The sequence below is a fragment of the Oncorhynchus masou genome, chromosome 5 (genome assembly GCF_036934945.1).
Source record: "Oncorhynchus masou masou isolate Uvic2021 chromosome 5, UVic_Omas_1.1, whole genome shotgun sequence".
Lineage (NCBI taxonomy): Eukaryota > Metazoa > Chordata > Actinopteri > Salmoniformes > Salmonidae > Oncorhynchus > Oncorhynchus masou.
In genome coordinates, this window is record NC_088216.1 from 48194817 (window position 1) to 48215252 (window position 20436).

General features: G+C 43.4%; 1 protein-coding gene and 1 long non-coding RNA gene across 2 annotated transcripts in view; one reads left to right on the plus strand and one right to left on the minus strand.

Moving 5' to 3' along the window:
• The window catches only part of LOC135539734 (pleckstrin homology domain-containing family A member 6-like), an 82510-nt gene that overhangs the window by 59804 nt on the left and 2270 nt on the right, over window positions 1-20436 (minus strand). Inside the window, 4 exon segments of the mRNA XM_064965809.1 lie at window positions 7991-8063; window positions 8630-8734; window positions 9035-9185; window positions 19153-19236. Of these exon segments, the coding sequence (XP_064821881.1) occupies window positions 7991-8063; window positions 8630-8734; window positions 9035-9185; window positions 19153-19236 (413 nt within the window).
• On the plus strand, window positions 8059-15490 carry LOC135539735 (uncharacterized). The gene is made up of 3 exons (XR_010455663.1): window positions 8059-8336; window positions 14897-15102; window positions 15278-15490. It is a non-coding gene; the product is annotated as an uncharacterized LOC135539735 (long non-coding RNA).

A 20436-nucleotide genomic window follows, 5' to 3' on the forward strand; every position in this document is an offset into this window, starting at 1 on the left:
GACGAAGTGGAGGAGACAGATTAAAGACAAGATTTTTTAAAGCATTGAGTAAATTGAGTCATGGATTGTGTACTTGGGCAATTCAAGACAAAATATTTAAGTGCCTTTGAACGGGGTGTGGTACTAGGTGCCAGACGCACCAATTTGAGTGTGTCAAGAACTGCAACTCTGCAGATCTTGACACACGTGTGTATCAAGAATGGTCCATCACCCAAAGGACATCCAGCCAACTTGACACAACTGTGGGAAGCATTGGAGTCAACATGGGCCAGCATCCCTGTGGAATGCTTTAGATACCTTGTAGTCCATACCCTGGCATATTGAGGCTGTTCTGAGGGCAAAAGGGGAAAACAATTCAATATTAGGAATCTGTTCCTAATGTTTTGTACACTTAGTGTATATTTCAGGATGTTGTGTATCCCTGGAAATAATCAGAATTCATGTAAACATTACAGTTTTGAAAACATAGCTTGATCAAAAACAGTGGTCTCTTGGTACAGTTTACCCTGGGGTAAGTTGAGCTGCGGGACAGGGTAAGTTAAGCTGCTCACAAACGCTTGTACTGAATTAAATAATACCACTTCCTTTTTAAAACACATTTCAACACAATCACAATCGCTTTTTGTCTTTTAAGCATCTTTTAACAGAGGCTTAACACCTAACAAACAATTTGTACTTTTCTTAACACTTTTAAAATAGGCCAGACCCTGTTGCTACCTCATATGCTAGCGATAATGCCTTGCATTACAAATGGGAACAAAACACTTCCATTTGCTCAACTTGCTATTGGCTCAACGATGGGCTCAACTTATCCCAAGTTAAACACATTTTGACTACAAGGATGCACTCTCATGCTAGATTTAGGGCCTCATATTGAAGCTTATAGAGACCACAACTGGTGTACAAGTACAAAACAATCTTAAAATGTTCAACTTCGGTTTAGATACAAGCATCATGAAACCTCTATCTCAGTAAATTCATTTGACTTGGTGAAAATCTTTTTGTTTTTGTTTTACCTAACTTGCTTATCACTTTTTCTATGTGGTTTCTTCCTTCATATACTCCATGAAATGATGACCTGTTCCTAAATATTTGGTCAAATTTTAGATTGTGTGCATGATTTCCTAGAAACAAGGGTATCTCACACACACACACACACACACACACACACACACACACACACACACACACACACACACACACACACACACACACACACACACACACACACACACACACACACACACACACACACACACACACACACACACACACACACAGCTGATTTTACATTAGCCCCCCCCCCTCCGAATGAGACAAGTGCAACAAATGTCAAACTTTGGGGGGGTCTCTAATTATCCATCATTTTGTTTAAAATGCTACTTTGTACTTCTACAGTGGTACATATGAAATATTAAAAGCTTATTCCAAATTAAACAAGCACCCCCGCCTCTCAAGGTATAAACCAGTGAAAGTTAGTTCATGGTCTTTGAATCGCGTTAATCTCTCTACTCTGCCAGTCTGCCTTTCTATCTGTCTGTCTTTCGCAAGCAAATTTGCAACATTGTATCGACTGGTTCCAGCCCGCTAGTGAACGTGCAACATTATCAACTGGGTCCAGCCCGCTAGTGAACATGCAACATTATCAACTGGGTCCAGCCCGCTACCGAACTTGAAACAGCTCGATGAGCGCAGGACAGACACCGCTGTATTTGCATTCCATATTTCAGCCCCCTTTCAGGTGTCCCAACTTTTCTTCTATTCTTCAAGAGTGAATGTCACTGAATGTCATGACGCTTTTTGGTGCTGGAGAAGGACTGTTGTCTATTCTGCTATCAGAGGGGTTGGGTTAAATGCTGAAGACACATTTCAATTCCATGCATTCGGTTGTGAAACTGACTGGGTATCCCCTTTCCCTTCAAATATGGCAGACAGGACCTGAAGGTCAGGGACTTAGAGAGTATAGAGAGGTCATTCTACCAGGCCGTGGGTTGTATGGGTAGCAGAGGGCTGCAGGTGGACCAGTGGGAATGACAGACTGAACATCTGTCACGTTAAGAGACAGAGACAACCTCGACACTCTCAGAATTCCGTCTTCCGGAGAAGTGTGCAGTCGATGTGAGTCACCTTCAATGCTGCCCTGGTGGAGAGACTGTGCTGTATAAGGTGTGTGTGTGTGTGTGTGTGTGTGTGTGTGTGTGTGTGTGTGTGTGTGTGTGTGTGTGTGTGTGTGTGTGTGTGTGTGTGTGTGTGTGTGTGTGTGTGTGTGTGTGTGTGTGTGTGTGTGTGTGTGTGTGTGTGTGCGTGTGTGTGTTAAATATCAATCTCTATAGATTGCTGACATAGCCGAATGTACTCAAGTCTTTTGTAAAGCATTTCTCACCACATACCACAATGACCCTCTCACACTTCTATATGTACACAGAGCCACCCATAAACCCACACACACTTACTGTAGCTTGTACATCAAACTCTAAGAAGATACGTCAAGCCGTGTGACATATTCAAATGCCACATTGTTTATTCTCCACTCCTGGCTGTGGCTCAGAAGATGACAGATGAAGACCACAAAGATTTGGGGACTTGGCATGGAGGAGAGTAGAGACACTGTGTGATATTAAAGCACCTTGAACCAGTCAACAGTCCTCTTGACATAGTGGTGACATGCACCAGACCCACAGCCCTCCACTCTGCCAACAGAACACACTGACATGACGTCATGTACTGTAGCTACAAAAAAAAAAACAATGCCACCATTTTACATGTGACACCAGCCTATGACAGTACAACCAAGCCAAGGAGGGAACAAAGCTTTCCAGTTGCCAAAGCAGATACAACCAAACAAATCCCCAGAGTAGGACTCTGAGAGACAGACAGAGGTAGCAGGTGTAGTGAGCTGTCTTGGCCAGGTTTCCATTGAAAAACAAATTCTAGCCACGAAGGGCTCTGCTTAAAATAATGCCAGCTGAGACACAAACCATGGCTCTTTTTAATTTTTTTCCTTTATTTAAAACCTGTTAAGGCTATGCACAATACTGCCCCCTTTGGAGGAATTGCGTGCCCATAGTAAACAGAAAAAAGAATCTGTCCAAAATTGCTAATATATGCATATAATAATTATTATTGAATAGAAAACACTCTAAAGCTTCTAAAACCGTTCAAATTATGGCTGTATGTAAAGCAGAACTCACAGGGCAGCCATTCTCCCAAACTCTCTCTCTCATCAGGAAAGTTACCCCAAATTTGACGTCATCGCCCCCACCCTTCCCAACCAGCTACGGATCTGGGAACAGTTTCTGTGTGTTCAGCGTGCTGTGTTCTTTCAATGGGGTGAGTAATGGAGAAAATCCTGTGAGCTTTGGCCGGTTGGCGGGCAAAATACTGAAGTGTCACGAGAATTTAGCTGCGCGTCCTGGCGCAATTGTAGACAGGGCACTCATTGTTCCAGGTTATCTGAGAAGAGTTGCATTCTTTCGGTCGAATCGCCAATTGTTTTGTACGTTATTAACATCCTAAAGCTTGATTCTGCACTTAGTTTGACCAGTTTAGTCGACATATAATATGTAATTTTGAAGTTTTGATGTGCAACTGTGCGGGATCAGAAGTCATTTTGGGTGCATTTCAGCTGAAGCTGTTAGCATATGCTAATACAAAGACACAACCTGAAACCAAACGATGTATTGAGTAAGTTTGACTCCTTCCACTACATTCTGATCGAAGACCATCAATGGTAAGGGAATATTTATGTTGTAATTTTGTATTTCTGTTGACTCCAACATAGCAGAGAAATATTGCTTATGTCTGAGCGCCGCCTCAGAATATTGCCTCGTGAACGAATTCTGTAACGTTAAAAAGAAATGTAACACAGCGGTTGCATTAAGAAGCAGTGTATCTTTCTAACTAAGAACATGTATATTTAGTCAAAGTTTATGATGTGTATTGCTGTTATCTGGCGTTATCTGGCGGAGCTATTTATAATTTCTCCGGACATTTTTTAGCATTTTTTGAACATAGCGTCAATGTAAACGGAGATTTATGGATATAAATTGCGTATTATTGAAAAAAACATAAATGTACTGTGTAACATGTCCTATTACTGTCATCTGATGAAGATTTTCAAAAGGTTAGTGAATTATTTATCTTTTAATCCTGCATTTGTGATTGTGTCTTTTGCTTGACAATATGGCTACATATTGTATGTGTCCTAGTGGTGGTTTGATATACATATGTGCTATGTTTTCGCCGTAAAACATTTTAGAAATCTGACTCGCTGGGTAGATGAACAAGGTGTTTGTCTTTCATTTGAGCTATTGGACTTGTCAATGTGTGGAGGTTAAAAATTTCTAGGAATATTTTTGCATTCTGTGCACCATCTTTTGAGTTGAGCTTGGGGGGGGGGGTGCCCTTGGGGAACGTGCACCGTGATGTCGTTAACTAGGCAAGTCAGTTAAGAACAAATTCTTATTTTCAATGACAGCCTGTTCAGGGGTAGAACGAAAGAAACTCGGGGGTTTGAACTTGCAACCTTCCAGTTACTAGTCAAACACTCTAACCACTAGGCTACCCTGCCGCTCTGTGGTACTGCCTGGTTCAAATAAAGGTTACATAGACAATGTATACATGCTGTAAATATTGTAAATATTTTGTTAAGTCAACCCCATGTATGTACTGTGGAAGTCGGAAGTTTAAATACACTTAGTCATTAAAACTTCAACCACTCCACAAATGTCTTGTTATCGTTTGGCAAATAAGTTAGTACATCTACTTTGTGCATGACACAATTAATTTTTCGAACAATTGTTTACAGATAGATTAGTTCACTTATAATTCACTCTATCACAATTACAGTGGGTCAGAAGTTTACATACACTAAGTTGACTGTGCCTTTAAACAGCTTGGGCAATTCCAGACAATGATGCCATGGCTTTAGAAGCTTCTGATAGGCTAATTGACATCATCTGGGTAAATTGGCGGTGTACCTGTGGATGTATTGCAAGGCCTACCTTCAAACTCAGTGCCTCTTTGCTTGACATCACGGGAAAATCAAAAGAAATCAGCCAAGACCTCAGAAAAAAATTGTAGACCTCTACAAGTCTGGTTCATCCTTGGGAGCAATTTCCAAACGACTGAAGGTACCACGTTCATCTTACAATCAGTAGTACGCAAGTATAAACACCATGGGACCACGCAGCCGTCATACCGCTCAGGAAGGAGAAGCGTTCTGTCTCCTAGAGATGAACGTACTTTGGTGCAAAAAGTGCAAATCAATCCCAGAACAACAGCAAAGGACCCTGTGAAGATGCTGGATGGATCTATATCCACAGTAAAACGAGTCCTATATCGACATATCCTGAAAGGCCGCTCAGCAAGGAAGAAGCCACTGCTCCAAAACTGCCATAAAAAATCCAGACTACGGTTTGCAACTGCACATGGGGACAAAGATCATACTTTCTGGAGGAATGGCCTCTGGGCTCATGAAACAAAAATACAACTGTTTTGCCATAATGACCATCGTTATGTTTGGAGGAAAATTGGGGTGGCTTGCAAGCCGAACAACACCATCCCAACCGTGAAGCACGGGGGTGGCAGCATCACGTTGTGGGGGTGCATTGCTGCAGGAGGGACTGGTGCACTTTACAAAATAATAGCAACATGAGGGTGGAAAATTATGTGAATATATTGAAGAAAACATCTCAAGACATCAGTCAGGAAGTTAAAGCTTCGTTGCAAATGGGTCTTCCAAATGAACAATGACACCAAGCATACTTTCAAAAAGTCAAGGTACTGTAGTGGCCATCCCAGAGCCCTGAACTCAATCCTATAGAAAATGTGTGGGCAGAACTGAAAAAGAGTGTGCGCGCAAGGAGGCCTACAAACCTGTCTCAGTTACACCAGCTCTGTCAGGAGGAATGGGACAAAACTTATTGTGGGAAGCTTGTGGAAGGCTAACCAAAACATTTGACCAAAGTTAACCTCTTACATCTATGGGGGCGCTATTTCATTATTGGATAAAAACACGTGCCCGTTTTAAGCGCAATATTTTGTCACAAAAAGATGCTCGACGATGCATATAATTGACAGCTTTGGAAAGAGAACACTCTGATGTTTCCAAAACTGCAAAGATATTGTCTGTGAGTGCCCCAGAACTGATGCTTCAGGCGAAACCAAGATGAAACTTCAAACAGGAAATGAGCAGGATTTTTGAGGCTCTGTTTTTCATTGTCTCCTTATATGGCTGTGAATGCGCAAGGAATGAGCCTGCCCGATCTATCGTTTCCCCAAGGTGTCTGCAGCATTGTGACGTATTTGTAGGCATATCATTGGAAGATTGACCATAAGAGACTACATTTGCCAGGTGTCCGCCCGGGGTCCTGCGTCGAAATTGGTGCGTCATCTTCAACTGCACGTCTTTTTCCAAGCGATTCAGAGGAGAAAGCAGGCTTCCACGAACGATATATCAATGAAGAGATATGTAAAAAACACCTTGAGGATTGATTCTAAACAGCATTTGCCGTGTTTCAGTCAATATTATAGAGTTAATTTGGAAAACAGTTTGCCGTTTTGATGACTGAATTTTCTTTTTTTTTTTGGTACCAAAACGTGATGTACAAAACGGAGCGATTTCTCCTACATAAAGAATCTTTCAGGAAAAACTGAACATTTGCTATGTAACTGAGAGTCTCCTCATTGAAAACATCCGAAGTTCTTCAAAGGTAAATTATTTTATTTGAATCCTTTTCTGGTTTTTGTGCAAATGTTGCCCGCTAAATGATACGCTAAATGCTACGCTAGCTATCAATACTCTTACACAAATGCTTGTTTTGCTATGGTTCAAAAGCATATTTTGAAAATCTGAGATGACAGTGTTGTTAAGAAAAGGCTAAGCTTGAGAGCTAGCACATTCATTTCATTTCATTTGCGATTTTCATAAATAGGTAACGTTACGTTATGCTAATGAGCTTGAGGCTATAACTGGATAAAGGTTTTTTCATAGCCAAACGTGAACAAAACGGAGCGATTTGTCCTACACAAATAATATTTTTTGAAAAACTGAACATTTACTATCTAACTGAGAGTCTCCTCATTGAAAACATCTGAAGTTCTTCAAAGGTAAATTATTTTATTTGAATGATTTTCTTGTTTTTGTGAAAATGTTGCTGGCTGAATACTAGGCTTATAGCTATGCTAGCTATCAATACTCTTACACAAATGCTTGTTTAGCTATGGTTGAAAAGCATATTTTGAAAATCTGAGATGACAGTGTTGTTAACAAAAGTCTAAGCTTGAGAGCAAATATATTTATTTAATTTCATTTGCGATTTTCATGAATAATGAGCTAATGAGCTTGAGGCTATAAATAGGTTCCGGGATTGCTCGACGCAAGAAGTTAAACAATTTAAAGGCAATACTACAAAAAAGTAATTGAGTGTATGTCAACTTCTGACCAACTTGGAATGTGATGATAAAAGAAATAAAGGTGAAAATCATTCTCTCTTCTATTATTTTGACATTTCACATTCTTAAAATCAAGTGGTGATCTTAACTGACATAAGACAGGTCATTTTTACTAGGAATAAATGTCAGGAATTGTGAAAAACGTTTAAATGTATTTGACTAAGGTGTATGTAAACTTCTGACTTCAACCGTATATGTGCATTGCAGATATTGTTGGACAAGGTTGACCAATCTGTCTGAAAACAAGATAGAGTATATTGGGACTTAGCCAAAACATGGTTGAACAACCGGATCTGTCAGTTACTGTGAATTCTACCTGCTGACAAAACAACATAGCACACGACCACACAAACACAAGAGAAGACAAGAGAAGAGAAACAGTGCGCCAAGAATGAAGGAAAACCCTTTCTGACTAAAACATACAATGAAATGCAGTAGAATAAAGCAGAATTATAAAGATGTCCTCCAATGATGGGATATTTAAAAAAGAAAAGAGAATTTAAAGAAAGAAGGCAATACTATGACAGTAACCTACCTTTGTAGTAGAACAGGCATCGGTCAGTCAGGACAAACCATCTCTTGTTCCACTGTTTCACTCCACTGCTGGCCTACAGGGAGACAGAGAGAAAAACGCATATTGAGACGGGTTTGACTGGCCTAAAGGGAGACACTGACAAGGGGATGAAAAACACACAGTGAAATGGATGGGACTCCAGAGAGTCGACACAACAGTTTAGACTGGACCAAATAACTTCAGGGGGACACACACAAAAACTGGACTTAAACAGTGTGAGAAGTACCGCACTATGTAAAAGACAGGAAGACAAATTCAATGAGACCTAAACAACGCGAGAGGGAAAGCAACACTGGACCAAAACAAAGTAACGGTCTGAGACATACTGGATCAAAACAAATGGGAGAGACAAGGAAATATTGAACTGAAAAATGTAGAGAAGAATGGCAATACTGGAAGAAGAGCATATCTGGTCCTAGTTATGAGATATTTATGGGGTATTATGGGGCATTTGACTCACATTTATTTATAGAGCCCTTTTTACATCAGCAGATGACCACAAAGTTCTTCTACAGAAACCGAGCCTAAAACCCTTAAAACCACTAAGCATAAAGGAAAGTGCATCATGCTGATGGAGAATAGTGTATAGAGCTGAATTACCTGTTTGTATAGCCAGCCCTGCTTAGCTACTACAGCTTTAGGGTTCCTCCTCATGGAGTTAGAACGCTTCCCAAATGTAGCAGCTTTCTTTGGAGTACGAGATGCCTGGAGAAGAAACGAGGGAAGGAGAGAAGGGGAGAGGGAAGATGAGACAACAAAAGGGACCTCTTTGCATCGCTGAATCTGTCATAAAACCATGATGTGGTGTGTGGTGTAGTGAGGTGTAACGGTGTCGTGAGATGTGTGTATGTGTGCTTGCCTGCGTGTGTGTGTGTGTGTGTGTGTGTGTGTGTGTGTGTGTGTGTGTGTGTGTGTGTGTGTGTGTGTGTGTGTGTGTGTGTGTGTGTGTGTGTGTGTGTGTGTGTGTGTGTGTGTGTGTGTGTGTGTGTGTGTGTGTGTACTGACCCGTGGTGTGAAGGGCTGGGGCTGGGTCTGAGACTCTGGGGAGGATAGGTCTGATACCATGGTGGTGCTGTTGGAGTTGCAGTTAATGTCGCTGGGTGAACTCACAGGTCCTCTACCTCCTACATTCCCATTCATCTCCAAATCACAGCTCCTACACAGAGAGACAGAGACAGAGAGATAGATTCAGTGACTTATACACTCAACGTTAATAACACAGGTAAACACATTATCTTCGAGACCGCCTGGATAAGGTTGGCGTGTCAAAAATGACCCTTGATACTCAAATGCTTTTAGAGTGAAGACGAGAGGGAATGAAGAGAGAGAGGAGAGGTGGAAAAGAGGGAGAATGACTTCTCTCCTTTCCTCTGCTCCTCTTCTGCTCTTGCCGAGCCCTGTGTTGTGTGTTCAGTGATCCAGTTATTGATGTCTATATAAAGGCATGCTCTGCCTCTCCCTGCATCGCCAAATCCTGCTCTGCAATGCCCACCCTGCTAGATATTGATCCGCTGACAAGCAGGAGGGATGAATTGTACTATCTCCTCCCTTTTTCTCTCTCTCTCTCTTTCTATCTATCTATTTAACTCACCTCCGATCCTCCCCTCTGTTCCACTCTTTTTATTTTCCTTCCTCCAGCTTCCCTCCCTCTCTCTCTCTCTCTCTCTCTCTCTCTCTCTCTATAGCCCCATCTCTCTTTATATCTCTATTGCGCATGATCTTGACCTCTTTCTTCCTAAATCAAATTCTCTTACCCCCTCCATCTTTCTCTTTTCCTATATCTCACTTTCTCCCTCTCCCCTCATTTTCTCTGGTCCAGTAGGCTTTGGAAGTGCAGAAATTGGGAGCAGAGCATGATTATTTGCATAAGCAAGGTAAGCAAAGCTAATGTGTGATTCATTTTTAATAGCATCTGTACATAAATATGCCCATGCACATGATGCAGACACAAACAAACTGGAAGCTCTGATGCACAGAAAAAGTTACAAAAACAACAACATATACAGAAATCATATACTCCAGCTGCTCTCTCTTAATACGACTAAGTGTTCCCTTATAGTTGGAGAGCATCTGGTCATCTTGGTGATGGCACAGGGCTGCTCATTTATCCTAAGTGGAGATTTCCTTGTTTCTCCCTCAATCACCTGTTACATCTCCCCATTTGAATTCCATGCGGTCACATTGTTGTCATCTATCGCCCACCGCCCACCAAACTCTCTCTTAGAGAGTTTCTCAATGAGCTTGATACCTTGATCAGCTAATTTGCTGATGATGGCTCATCACTTTTTGTACTTGGCGACTTCAACCTCCCGACCATGCGCAATGCCGAGCATCGGCGGAAGTGGTGTGGTGTAAAGCTCGTTGCCATTGGACTCTGGAGCAGTGGAAACATGTTCTCTGGAGTGATGAATCAATCTTCACCATCTGGCAGTCCGAAGATGAATCTGGGTTTGGTGGATGCCAGAAGATCGCTACCTGCCCCAATGCATAGTGCCAACTGTCAAGTTTGGTGGAGGAGGAATAATGTTCTGGGGCTGTTTTTCATGGTTCAGGCTAGGCCCCTTAGTTCCAGTGAAGGGAAATCTTAACGCTACAGCATACAATGACATTCTAGATGATTCTGTACTTCCAACTTTATGGCAACAGTTTGAGGAAGGCCCTTTCCTGTTTCAGCATGACAATGTCCCCGTGCACAAATCGGGGTCCATACAGAAATGGTTTGTCAAGATCGGTGTGGAAGAACTTGACAAGCCTGCGCAGAGCCCATCCCACCTTTGGGATGAATTGGAACCCTGACTGCAAGCCAGGCTGTTAGATTCTCCCTTCCCCGTGCACTCCCTAGATAGCCGGCCATTAGGGTCAGTGTTGGTCAGGGAGGCCACGGTTCCATTGGACATGGTGACGCAGGGGAATCATAGGAAGCGAATTAGTCTCTTCATTGGTTGGGCTTTATTACCAGCCGGCCTGCCTGCTGGTTGTGCGGGATTATTTTCAGTGTACGTGTGTACACGGCTGTACATCACAGTTGTCCGTGTGTGTGTATATTTTGCCGGACTGTTTAAATTCCCCGTGCTTGGGGCGTTGGTTTGGGTTGGTGTCGTTTCACCGTTGTGGTGTATTAAAAGTAGCGCTACCCTGAACTCTCTGCTTCCTGCGCCTGACTTCTTCCTCCACCACACCCGGGTGTTACAGAAGGAGAACATTCTGGTGTTTGATTGCATATCTGACAGAGAGGAAGAAAGATGATGATTCTTATGGCATTGCACATTGTCAATGTAAATCGGAGTGACGTTACACAATGGGCCAAGAAAGCTGTTCGAACAAAACTAAAATGGCACAGGACGTCTTACTTAGTTAAAGAGATTCCAGTCTACCATGAAGCGTTCATCCATTTATACGGGTAAGACTCTAGCTATATTTTCAGATATTATACATTTCTAATTTTGTCAGCTTAAGAGGGTAGGAAGAATGCTGAATGGGTAAAGACATAAAAGAGTTCTCCAGTAGGTGTAGCAAAACATACAAAGGCCATTTTCTCAAACCAGAATTACTTTTCAACTGCCGTGTATGATTTTTCATTTTGTAGCTCTGAGTCTGTACTTTCATCCAACGTAAAAAACACAATTTCAAATTTTGCAACATAAAACTGAAAATAAAACTGGGACCGAGAGACTGAAAAATAGCTTCTATCTCAAGGCCATCAGACTGTTGAACAGCCATCACTAACACAGAGAGGCTGCTGCCTACATACAGACTTGAAATCATTGGTCACTCTAACAAATGGATCTCTAGTGACTTTATTAATGCCACTTTAACACTTTAATAATGATGTTTACATATCTTGCATTACTTGCATTACTCATCCAATATGTATATACTGTATTTTATACCATCTATTGCATCTAGCCTATGCCGCACGGCCATCTCTCATCCATATATGTATATGTACATGTTCGTATTCCATCCCTTTAGTTAGATTTGCATGTATTAGGTAGTTTTTGTGAAATTGTTAGATTGCTTTTGATATTGCTGCACTGTCGCAACTAGAAGCCCCAGCATTTCGCTACACTCGCAATAACATCTGCTAACCATGTGTATGCGACCAATACAATTTTTATTGGATTAGATTAGATTTCGATCACATCCATCATCCATAACAAACAGGGAAGGCAGGGGTATTGAGAGTGTGCAACTTTTATTTAAAAATAAAATATAATGCATTTTTTAGCAAAGATTGGCCTACGTTTGCGTCTTTACAGAAAACGTGTTCTGATTGGAGCTCTGGATTTGCTATGCTGCTTTTTTTTTAAAGACATAGCAGAGATGTGCTTTGGATTAAATATGACGATGTACTGAATATGGTGCAAATGTATGCTCAGTTATGTCACATTCCTGTGAAGAAGCACAATGATGTTCGGCTCCTGAACAGGTCAAATACTTTGGCAGCTGGACATTGATCAGTCATTGGATTTAGCCAATTTTCGATCAGACATACGGAGGATGAATATTACATATCATGTAAGTATATCTACTGAGATTATGATTATTCTTTTTTATATGGATCCATAAAAGATCAGTTAATGACAACATAAATTATACATTTCTTAAAATACATGGATATGTTCATGCCTAAGTATAAAGGCTTAGATATGTCAGCATGTTGATACATACGTTTTCCGGAGTTAAAAATAGTCAAAAAATATATATAAGCGGGTGCACTCGCATCAGGGGCATGTCTTGAAGGGATATCACCGCAGATATCTCCCTGGACTCATACGGCAGCAGGGAGATTTCTGAGGTCCGGATTAGATGTACGTATGTAGAAATATACAATTGGGGCGGCAGGGTAGCCTATGGTTAGAGCGTTGGACTTGTAACCGAAAGTTTGCAAGGTCAAATCACTGAGCTGACAAGGTAAAAATATGTCATTCTGCCCCTGAAGAAGGCAGTTAACTCACTTTTCCTAGACCGTCATTGAAAATAAGAATTTGTTCCTAACTGACTTGCCTAGTTAAACAAAGGTAAAAAAATAAAAATTAAGGACATGTGTCATGCCCTGATCTGTTTCCCTTGTGCTTGTCTCCACCCCACTCCAGGTGTCGCCCATTACCCATTGAGTACTTATATCTGTGTTTGTCTGTGGCCAACATTTTGTCTCAGCTCCTGCTTTTCCCCAGTCTCTCCTTTTCTCGCCCTCCTGGTTTTGTCCCTTGCCTGTCCTGATGATGAGTCGCCTGCCTGACCACTCTGCCTGCAGTCCTGTACCTTTGACCCACTACTCTGGGTTATCGACCCCTGCCTGCCTTGACCTGTCGTTTGCCTGCCCCTGTTGCTGTAATAAACATTGTTACTTCAACACAGTCTGCATCTGGGTCTTACCTGAAACATGATAGTACGAACTGGCCATGACTGACCCAGCAGACTTGGACCAGCTCCGCAATGCCACCTCCTCCTAAGGAGCCACCATTGATAAGCACGAGGAATTGCTTCACGGTCTGATGGAAGGGTTCCAGGACGTGGCCGAACTTCACAACCTAGCATTGGACGCATTGCGGAAGCAATTCTGTGGGTTGCCTACGAGGCACCCTACCACGATGGCAACCTCCCAGCCCCTCAGTAACCCGGCTGGTAGCAGTGCCGTCACCCCGGTTCTCCGGTAACCTCGCATACCTCACCCGGAGCACTACGATGGATATTCCAGAACCTGCCAGGCCTTTCTCTCCCAGTGCTCCCTCATTTTTGAGCTGCAGCCTTCTTCGTTCCACTCGGACTGCTCGAGGATAGCGTACATTATTATGCTGATGTCCGGGAGGGCACTCGCCTGGGCCACAGCGGTGTGGGAGCAACAATCCACTGTCTGCCTCAGTCTGGAGGTATTCATGGCGGAGGTGAGAAAGGTTTATGAGGCTCAGGTGTCCGGAAGAGAGGCTGCCCGGAAGTTATTCCAGCTTCGGCAGGACTCCCTCAGTGTGGCAGACTAAGCAGTGGATTTCCGCACACTAGCAGCGGAGGGTGCCTGAAACCCGGAAGCGATGTTCGACATGTTCCTGCACGGATTATCGGAGGAAGTACGGTCTTGCAGCCCTGGAACTACCGACGGAGCTCAACGCACTCAATGCTTTGACCATCCGGATCGATGGACGGCCACGGGAGCGTAGGAGGGAGAAGAGGTCTGAATGCGGTCCCAATTGCTCCCTCAAGGATCCCACCTTACTTCTGATGAACTCTGGAAGTCGCCAGTGTCTACGCCTCTGAGAGGATCCGAGTTTACCAGAGTTCCTCCAAGAGCCTCCGGAGTCTGCCGATTTACATCTTCCCGAGCCGATGCAGCTCGGCAGGGCTAGGCTGTCTCCAGCCGAATGTGTACGCAGACTTCACACCCAGAGTTGTCTGTATTGTGGTGCTGCCGGTCATTAAGTGTTCCTGTGGTATTGGGATTCTCTTGGCTTTAGCGACACAATCCCTCGATTGACTGGTCTACTGATGCCATCGTGGGCTGGATCCCGTTCTGCCACGCTCATTGCCTGAAATCAGCTCTGCCTGGAGGCCTGGAGGCTTGGAAATTGCCCCGAACCTCTCTGCCATTCCAGCAGAGTACCAAGACCCCAGGGAGGGGTTCAGTAAGGCACGGGCCACTTCGCTTCCACAACACCAACCTGTACCCAAGGATATTAAGCGGAATGCGCTGGCAAGCCACTATAGCCCTGCGGCTACACTCCCGGAAGCCGAGACCTTTCCCCCCTGCTCCAAAATAATTAGCCCCTCTGCTGTTCATCCTCTGTTGCCCCGTACCCTCCGTATACTTCCTACTTTTCATGTGTCTAGATTTAAACCCATCTCTCACAGCCACTTGTCTCCTGTTTCCAGGCCCACCCCTCTCTCTTGTCTCATCAATGATCAACTGGAGTACAAGGTGAGAAGGCTCCAGAAGGTTCGACCTCGGGAAAGGGGATTCCAGTACCTGGTTGACTGGGAGGGTTATGGCCTGGAGGAGAGGTGCTGGGTCTCAGCGAGGGACATCCTGGACCCAGGCCTCATCTCTGAATTCCAACGCTGACACCCCGCTCAAGCAGGTATGCGTCCAAGTAGGACGGCAGGTGGCGTTCCTAGAGGGGGGGGGGGGGTACTGTCATGCCCTGATCTGTTTTACCTGTCCTTGTGCTTGTCTCCACCCCCTCTAGGTGTCACCCATCTCCTCCATTATCCCTTGGGTACTTATACCTGTGTTCTCTGTTTGTCTGTGGCCAGTTCGTCTTGTTTGTCAAGTCAACTGGTGTTGTCTCTCAGCTAGATTACCGACCTCTGGCTGACCTGACCCTGAGCCTGCCTGCCGTCCTGTACCTTTGCCCCACTACTCTGGATTATCAACACCTGCCTGCCTTGACCTGTCATTTGCCTGCCCCTGTTGCTGTAATAAACATTGTTACTTCAACACAGTCTGCATTTGGGTCTTACCTGAAACGTGACAACATGTGTATCTAGAGCATGTCTACTCCTTTTATCTAATAAAATGTCACATATCCAGATATATATATTGACCCTTTTTGCCAAGTGAGTGTTTTAAATAATCCCACAGCACCCCTCCTCACCCAGATTCCAAGACAATTAACATGAGAGTAGAGGTGTTCACACTGCAGTGTCCTGACTATGTTTCCAAACTAACCCGTTAAACTACTTCCAGTTCAATCATTTAACCATTTCCCTTCCTATTCAGCTCTTCCTCAGGTTTTTGCTGTAAAAGAGTGCCATCAACTCCCCTATCAAACTGACGGTAAATACTGTATATTGTAAATATCCCCATTGTACCGTTTAGCTACAGTATTTTATATTGTAGCTTTGAACAATAACTTGCTGTAAAACCCTGCCTCTTTACTGGCACCATCATATCTTATTAATGTCCAATGCATCATCAGCTCGATACAGAATTGATTGTGGTGGAGAAACAGAATATGAAGGGGGTGGGAGTATTGTCTTAACACCACCAGGGCATTTATCTTCCTGACAGGAATGTGTAATTATTGGTATAAATGTTATAATACCAGCTTAAAAATCCAATAGGAGCCTGGATCCCATATGCTAGCAGCAAAACAGTGTTGCAATGTGTGAGTGTATGAAGTGCGTTATGTGTTCTGTGAGTGTGTGTGGGGGGGAATGAGCAGGGGGATGGGTGGTGTAGGTCTCAATGTCATGGTCCTTAATGTCTTTTCTTGTGCCAGCTTTTTGGATAAGCTCGAGTAACCCGAACGCACACACACAGTTTGACAGTAAGCAGACCCCAGTTCTCTGCCTATGAGCAGATTGCTGGGCCACATCAGCTCAAGTGCTTTCCTGTAACAATTGCACTGTGTATTCCCAGTGGTGTAAAGTACTTAAGTAAAAATAGTTTAAAGTACTACTTAAGTAATTTTTGGGGATATCTGTACTTTACTATTTATATTTTTGACAACTTTAACTTTTACTTCACTACATTCCAAAAGAAAATAATGTACTTTTTACTCCATACATTTTCCCTGACACACAAAATTCTATTTTGAATGGCTAGCAGGACAGGAAAATTGTCAAATTCATGCACTTATCAAGAGAACATCCCGGTCATCCCTATACTTAATTATATAAACTCAGCAACAAAAAAAATCAGCAAAAAAAGCAGCCCATGGTTGTTCAATGAACCATAAACAATTAATGAACATGCACCCGTGGAACGGTCATTAAGACACTAACAGCTTACATACGGTAGGCAATTAAGGTCACAGTTATGAAAACGTAGGACACTAAGGGGCCTTTCTACAGAAAGATGCCCATGGTCCTTGCTCATCTGCGTGAATGTGCCTTAGGCATGCTGCAAGGAGGCATGAGGACTGCAGATGTGGCCAGGGCAATAAATTGCAATGTGAGACTGTGAGACGCCTAAGACAGAGCTACAGGGAGACAGGACAGACAGCTGATCGTCCTCACAGTGGCAGACCACGTGTAACAACACCTGCACAGGATTGGTGCATCCGAACATCACACCTGCGGGACAGGTACATGATGGCAATAACAACTGCCTGAGTTACACAAGGAATGCACAATCCCTCCATCAGTGCTCAGACTGTTCGCAATAGGCTGAGAGAGGCTGGACTGAGGACTTGTAGGCCTGTTGTAAGGCAGGTCCTCACCAGACATCACCAGCAACAGCGTCGCCTATGAGCACAAACCCACCGTCGCTGGACCAGACAGGACTGGCAAACAGTGCTCTTCAGTGAAAGGTCGCGGTTGTGTCTCACCAAGGGTGATGGTCGGATTCTCGTTTATCGTCGAAGGAAATAAACGTTACATCGAGGCCTGTACTCTGGAGCGGGATCGATTCGGAGGTGGAGGGTCTGTCATGGTCTGGGGCAGTGTGTCACAGCGTCATCGGACTGAGTTTGTTGTCATTGCAGGCAATCTCAACACTGTGCATTACAGGGAAGACATTCCCCTCCCTCATGTGGTACCCTTCCTGCAGGCTCATCCTGACATGACCCTCCAGCATGACAATGCCACCAGCCATCCTTCTCATTCTGTGCATGATTCCCTGCAAGACAGGAATGTCAGTGTTGGCCAGCGAAGAGCCCGGATCTCACATCTGGGACCTGTTGGATCAGAGGGTGAGGGCTAGGACCATTCCCTCCAGAAATGTCCAAAAACTTGCAGGTGCTTTGGTGAAAGAGTGGGGTAACATCTCAAAGCAAGAACTAGCATATCTGGTGCAGTCCATGAGAAAGAGATTCACTGAAGTTCTTAATGCAGCTGGTGGCCACACCAGATACTGACTGTTACTTTTGATTTTGACCCCCCCTTTGTTCAGGGACACATTATTCAATTTCTGTTTGTCACACGTCTGTGGAACTTGTTCAGTTTATGTCTCAGTTGTTGAATCTTGTTATGTTCATACAAATATTTACACATGTTAAGTTTGCTGAAAATTAACGCACTTGACAGTGAGAGAACATTTCTTCTTTTTTTCTGAGTTCATTAGCAATTACATTTACTTGAGATACTTAAGTATATTTAAAACCAAGTACATTTAGACATTTAGTGAAGTAGTATTTTACTGGGTGACTTTCACTTTTACTTGAGTAATTTTTAATTTTTAATGAGATATCTTTACTTTTACTCAAGTATGACATTTGGGCACTTTTTCTATCACTGTGCATACCCTTGTAGAGACCGTGTGACAAACCTCATAGTGACAGGTGTGATCAAAGGGACTCAGTGGAAACTTGCTACTATATTCCATCTCTCTACAAAAGGTGCTATCTAGAACCTAAAAGGGTTCTTTGAAAATCCCAATAGGGGAACCCTTTGAAGAACCCTTTTGTTTCCAGCTTAAACCAAAAAGGATTCTACCTGGAAACAAAAAAGGTTCTTCTATGGGGAAAGCCGGAGAACCCTTTTGGAACCATTTCTTCTAAGAGTGTTCCCTCTGTCACACACACACTGTCTCCTCCTCTCCTATATCACAGCCCCTTTGTCTGTGTGCATGACACAATGATGTGTTCTCTTGTCTGGTGTCAGGCTATAGTGTCAGGTCGGCTGTAAAGCTGAGTGAAAGGGATGTTTTGTTCATTCTTCTGAATACAGCAACACTAAATAAGGTTGCATTAAGGTTACGTTTGGGGGGTAGTCACGTCAGGACTCCGGTATGCGTGTATCGGTTCGATTTAGGTTAGGGTAAAGTTGGATTAACGTTGAGTTTGGATTGTACTCTTGTCAAGTATTTGTGTAATTGTCTGATTAGGGTTATGTTGGTTTAACGGAATAGTTTGAGATTTGGACAGTAAGCCCTTTTTTTGACTTTTTCTACTCTTATTTCCCTAATGCTAGCTGATCCCATAGACTTCCATTCATTGCGCTAACCTAGTTAGCAATCACTCCAGAAACGACCTTCAATGTCCTTCAAACTACACGCAGAGACATAAAAATGGTATCTATGAGTTCATCTGACTCTGGGTAAGCAGATTTGCCAAAATCTCAAACTATCCCTTTAAGGTTAAGATTAGTTTATAATAAGATTTGAATTGGCTTGTCAGGCAATCATGTAGTGGTCTAAGTATACTTAGGGTACGGTTGTATTAAAGTAAGATTAATGTTGCACTCACGTTATGTAGGTGTGAATCGGTCCGGTCTCTTTCAGCTGGATCTGGATCACTGGATGTCCAGCTGGTCCGCTCGGGTCATTTTGGCTGGAGAGGAGGAGAGGAGAAGAAAAAGAAAGAAAGAAGGCCATTTTTGGTGGAGATCCATGCTGTGTAGCTGTCAGACATGATGAGCGCAGCTGATCGATGGCTGATCTGTTGATCGCTGACATCACAGCAGCAACACAGCACCTCAGCAACCAGAACAGTTTCATTATCAACAGAAGTGATTAGTTACTGATCCAGAATCAGTGTGTGGTGAGGGGTCAACATGACATGGTGGTCAATCAGGGTCCTATTCAGCCACCTCCCTCAACACGATGGTCAAGACGATCGAGATGATCAAGAAACAACATCACAACATGAGTTCTCCCTCAGCTCCTCTGTCCATCAGACAGCAGGCTAAAACATTATGTCTGCACTCAGTTAGACAGTCTATGTAGGGAATAGGTACATGTCTGGAGTGGTGTGGCTTTCTCTGTTTGTCTGGATGTACAAGTGTTCCTGTGATCTGTGTGTCGGTGTCCCTTCCCTGCTATTGATTTTACACCCGCTGGGGGCCGAGGCAAGGGCTGGTGTGTGCATGTCTTTCCTGTTTCTGCTGCACAGTGTAATCTAACCAGTCGTAAATAGCTGTGGTTTTATAGGTGGAGTGGTGCAGTGTGGTACCCTGCCTCCCCTTCTCCTCACCAGAGCTATACTAGACTCTATTCGATATTCCATCTCATCAATCCCACTGTAGACTGGATTCATTGCAAACACAACCTGGTTCACTGGCATTAACACAAACCAGAGGAAGCTAGAGGGCGTAGGTTTAGGAGGACAGGCTCATCGTAACGGTGGGACTGGAATGGATGGAAAGATACTCAAGACAATTATTGCACAATTTAATTTATTCTATCCCAGCCATTACAATGAGCCTGTTCTCATTGTATCTCTGCCCACCAGCCACCACTGACACAAACACATGAAAACCCCTAATCACCCGGTCGTGTACAGTCATGAAGATACTTACATTGCATACCTGTGCACACTCACATCATACATGCATACACAGACAAAACATACCTGCTCACACACACATCTTGTACACAGATGTACAATTACGGGAGTTAAACTGACGAGGCTTTGTATAGTGAAAGATAACAGTGAATAACCTTTGATCTCGGGGATGGTTTCTTAAGCGGATTTGCAAAACACACAGGAGTGTGCTCAAAGCTGACTGTGGGATTCCCCTGCTGCTAGTCT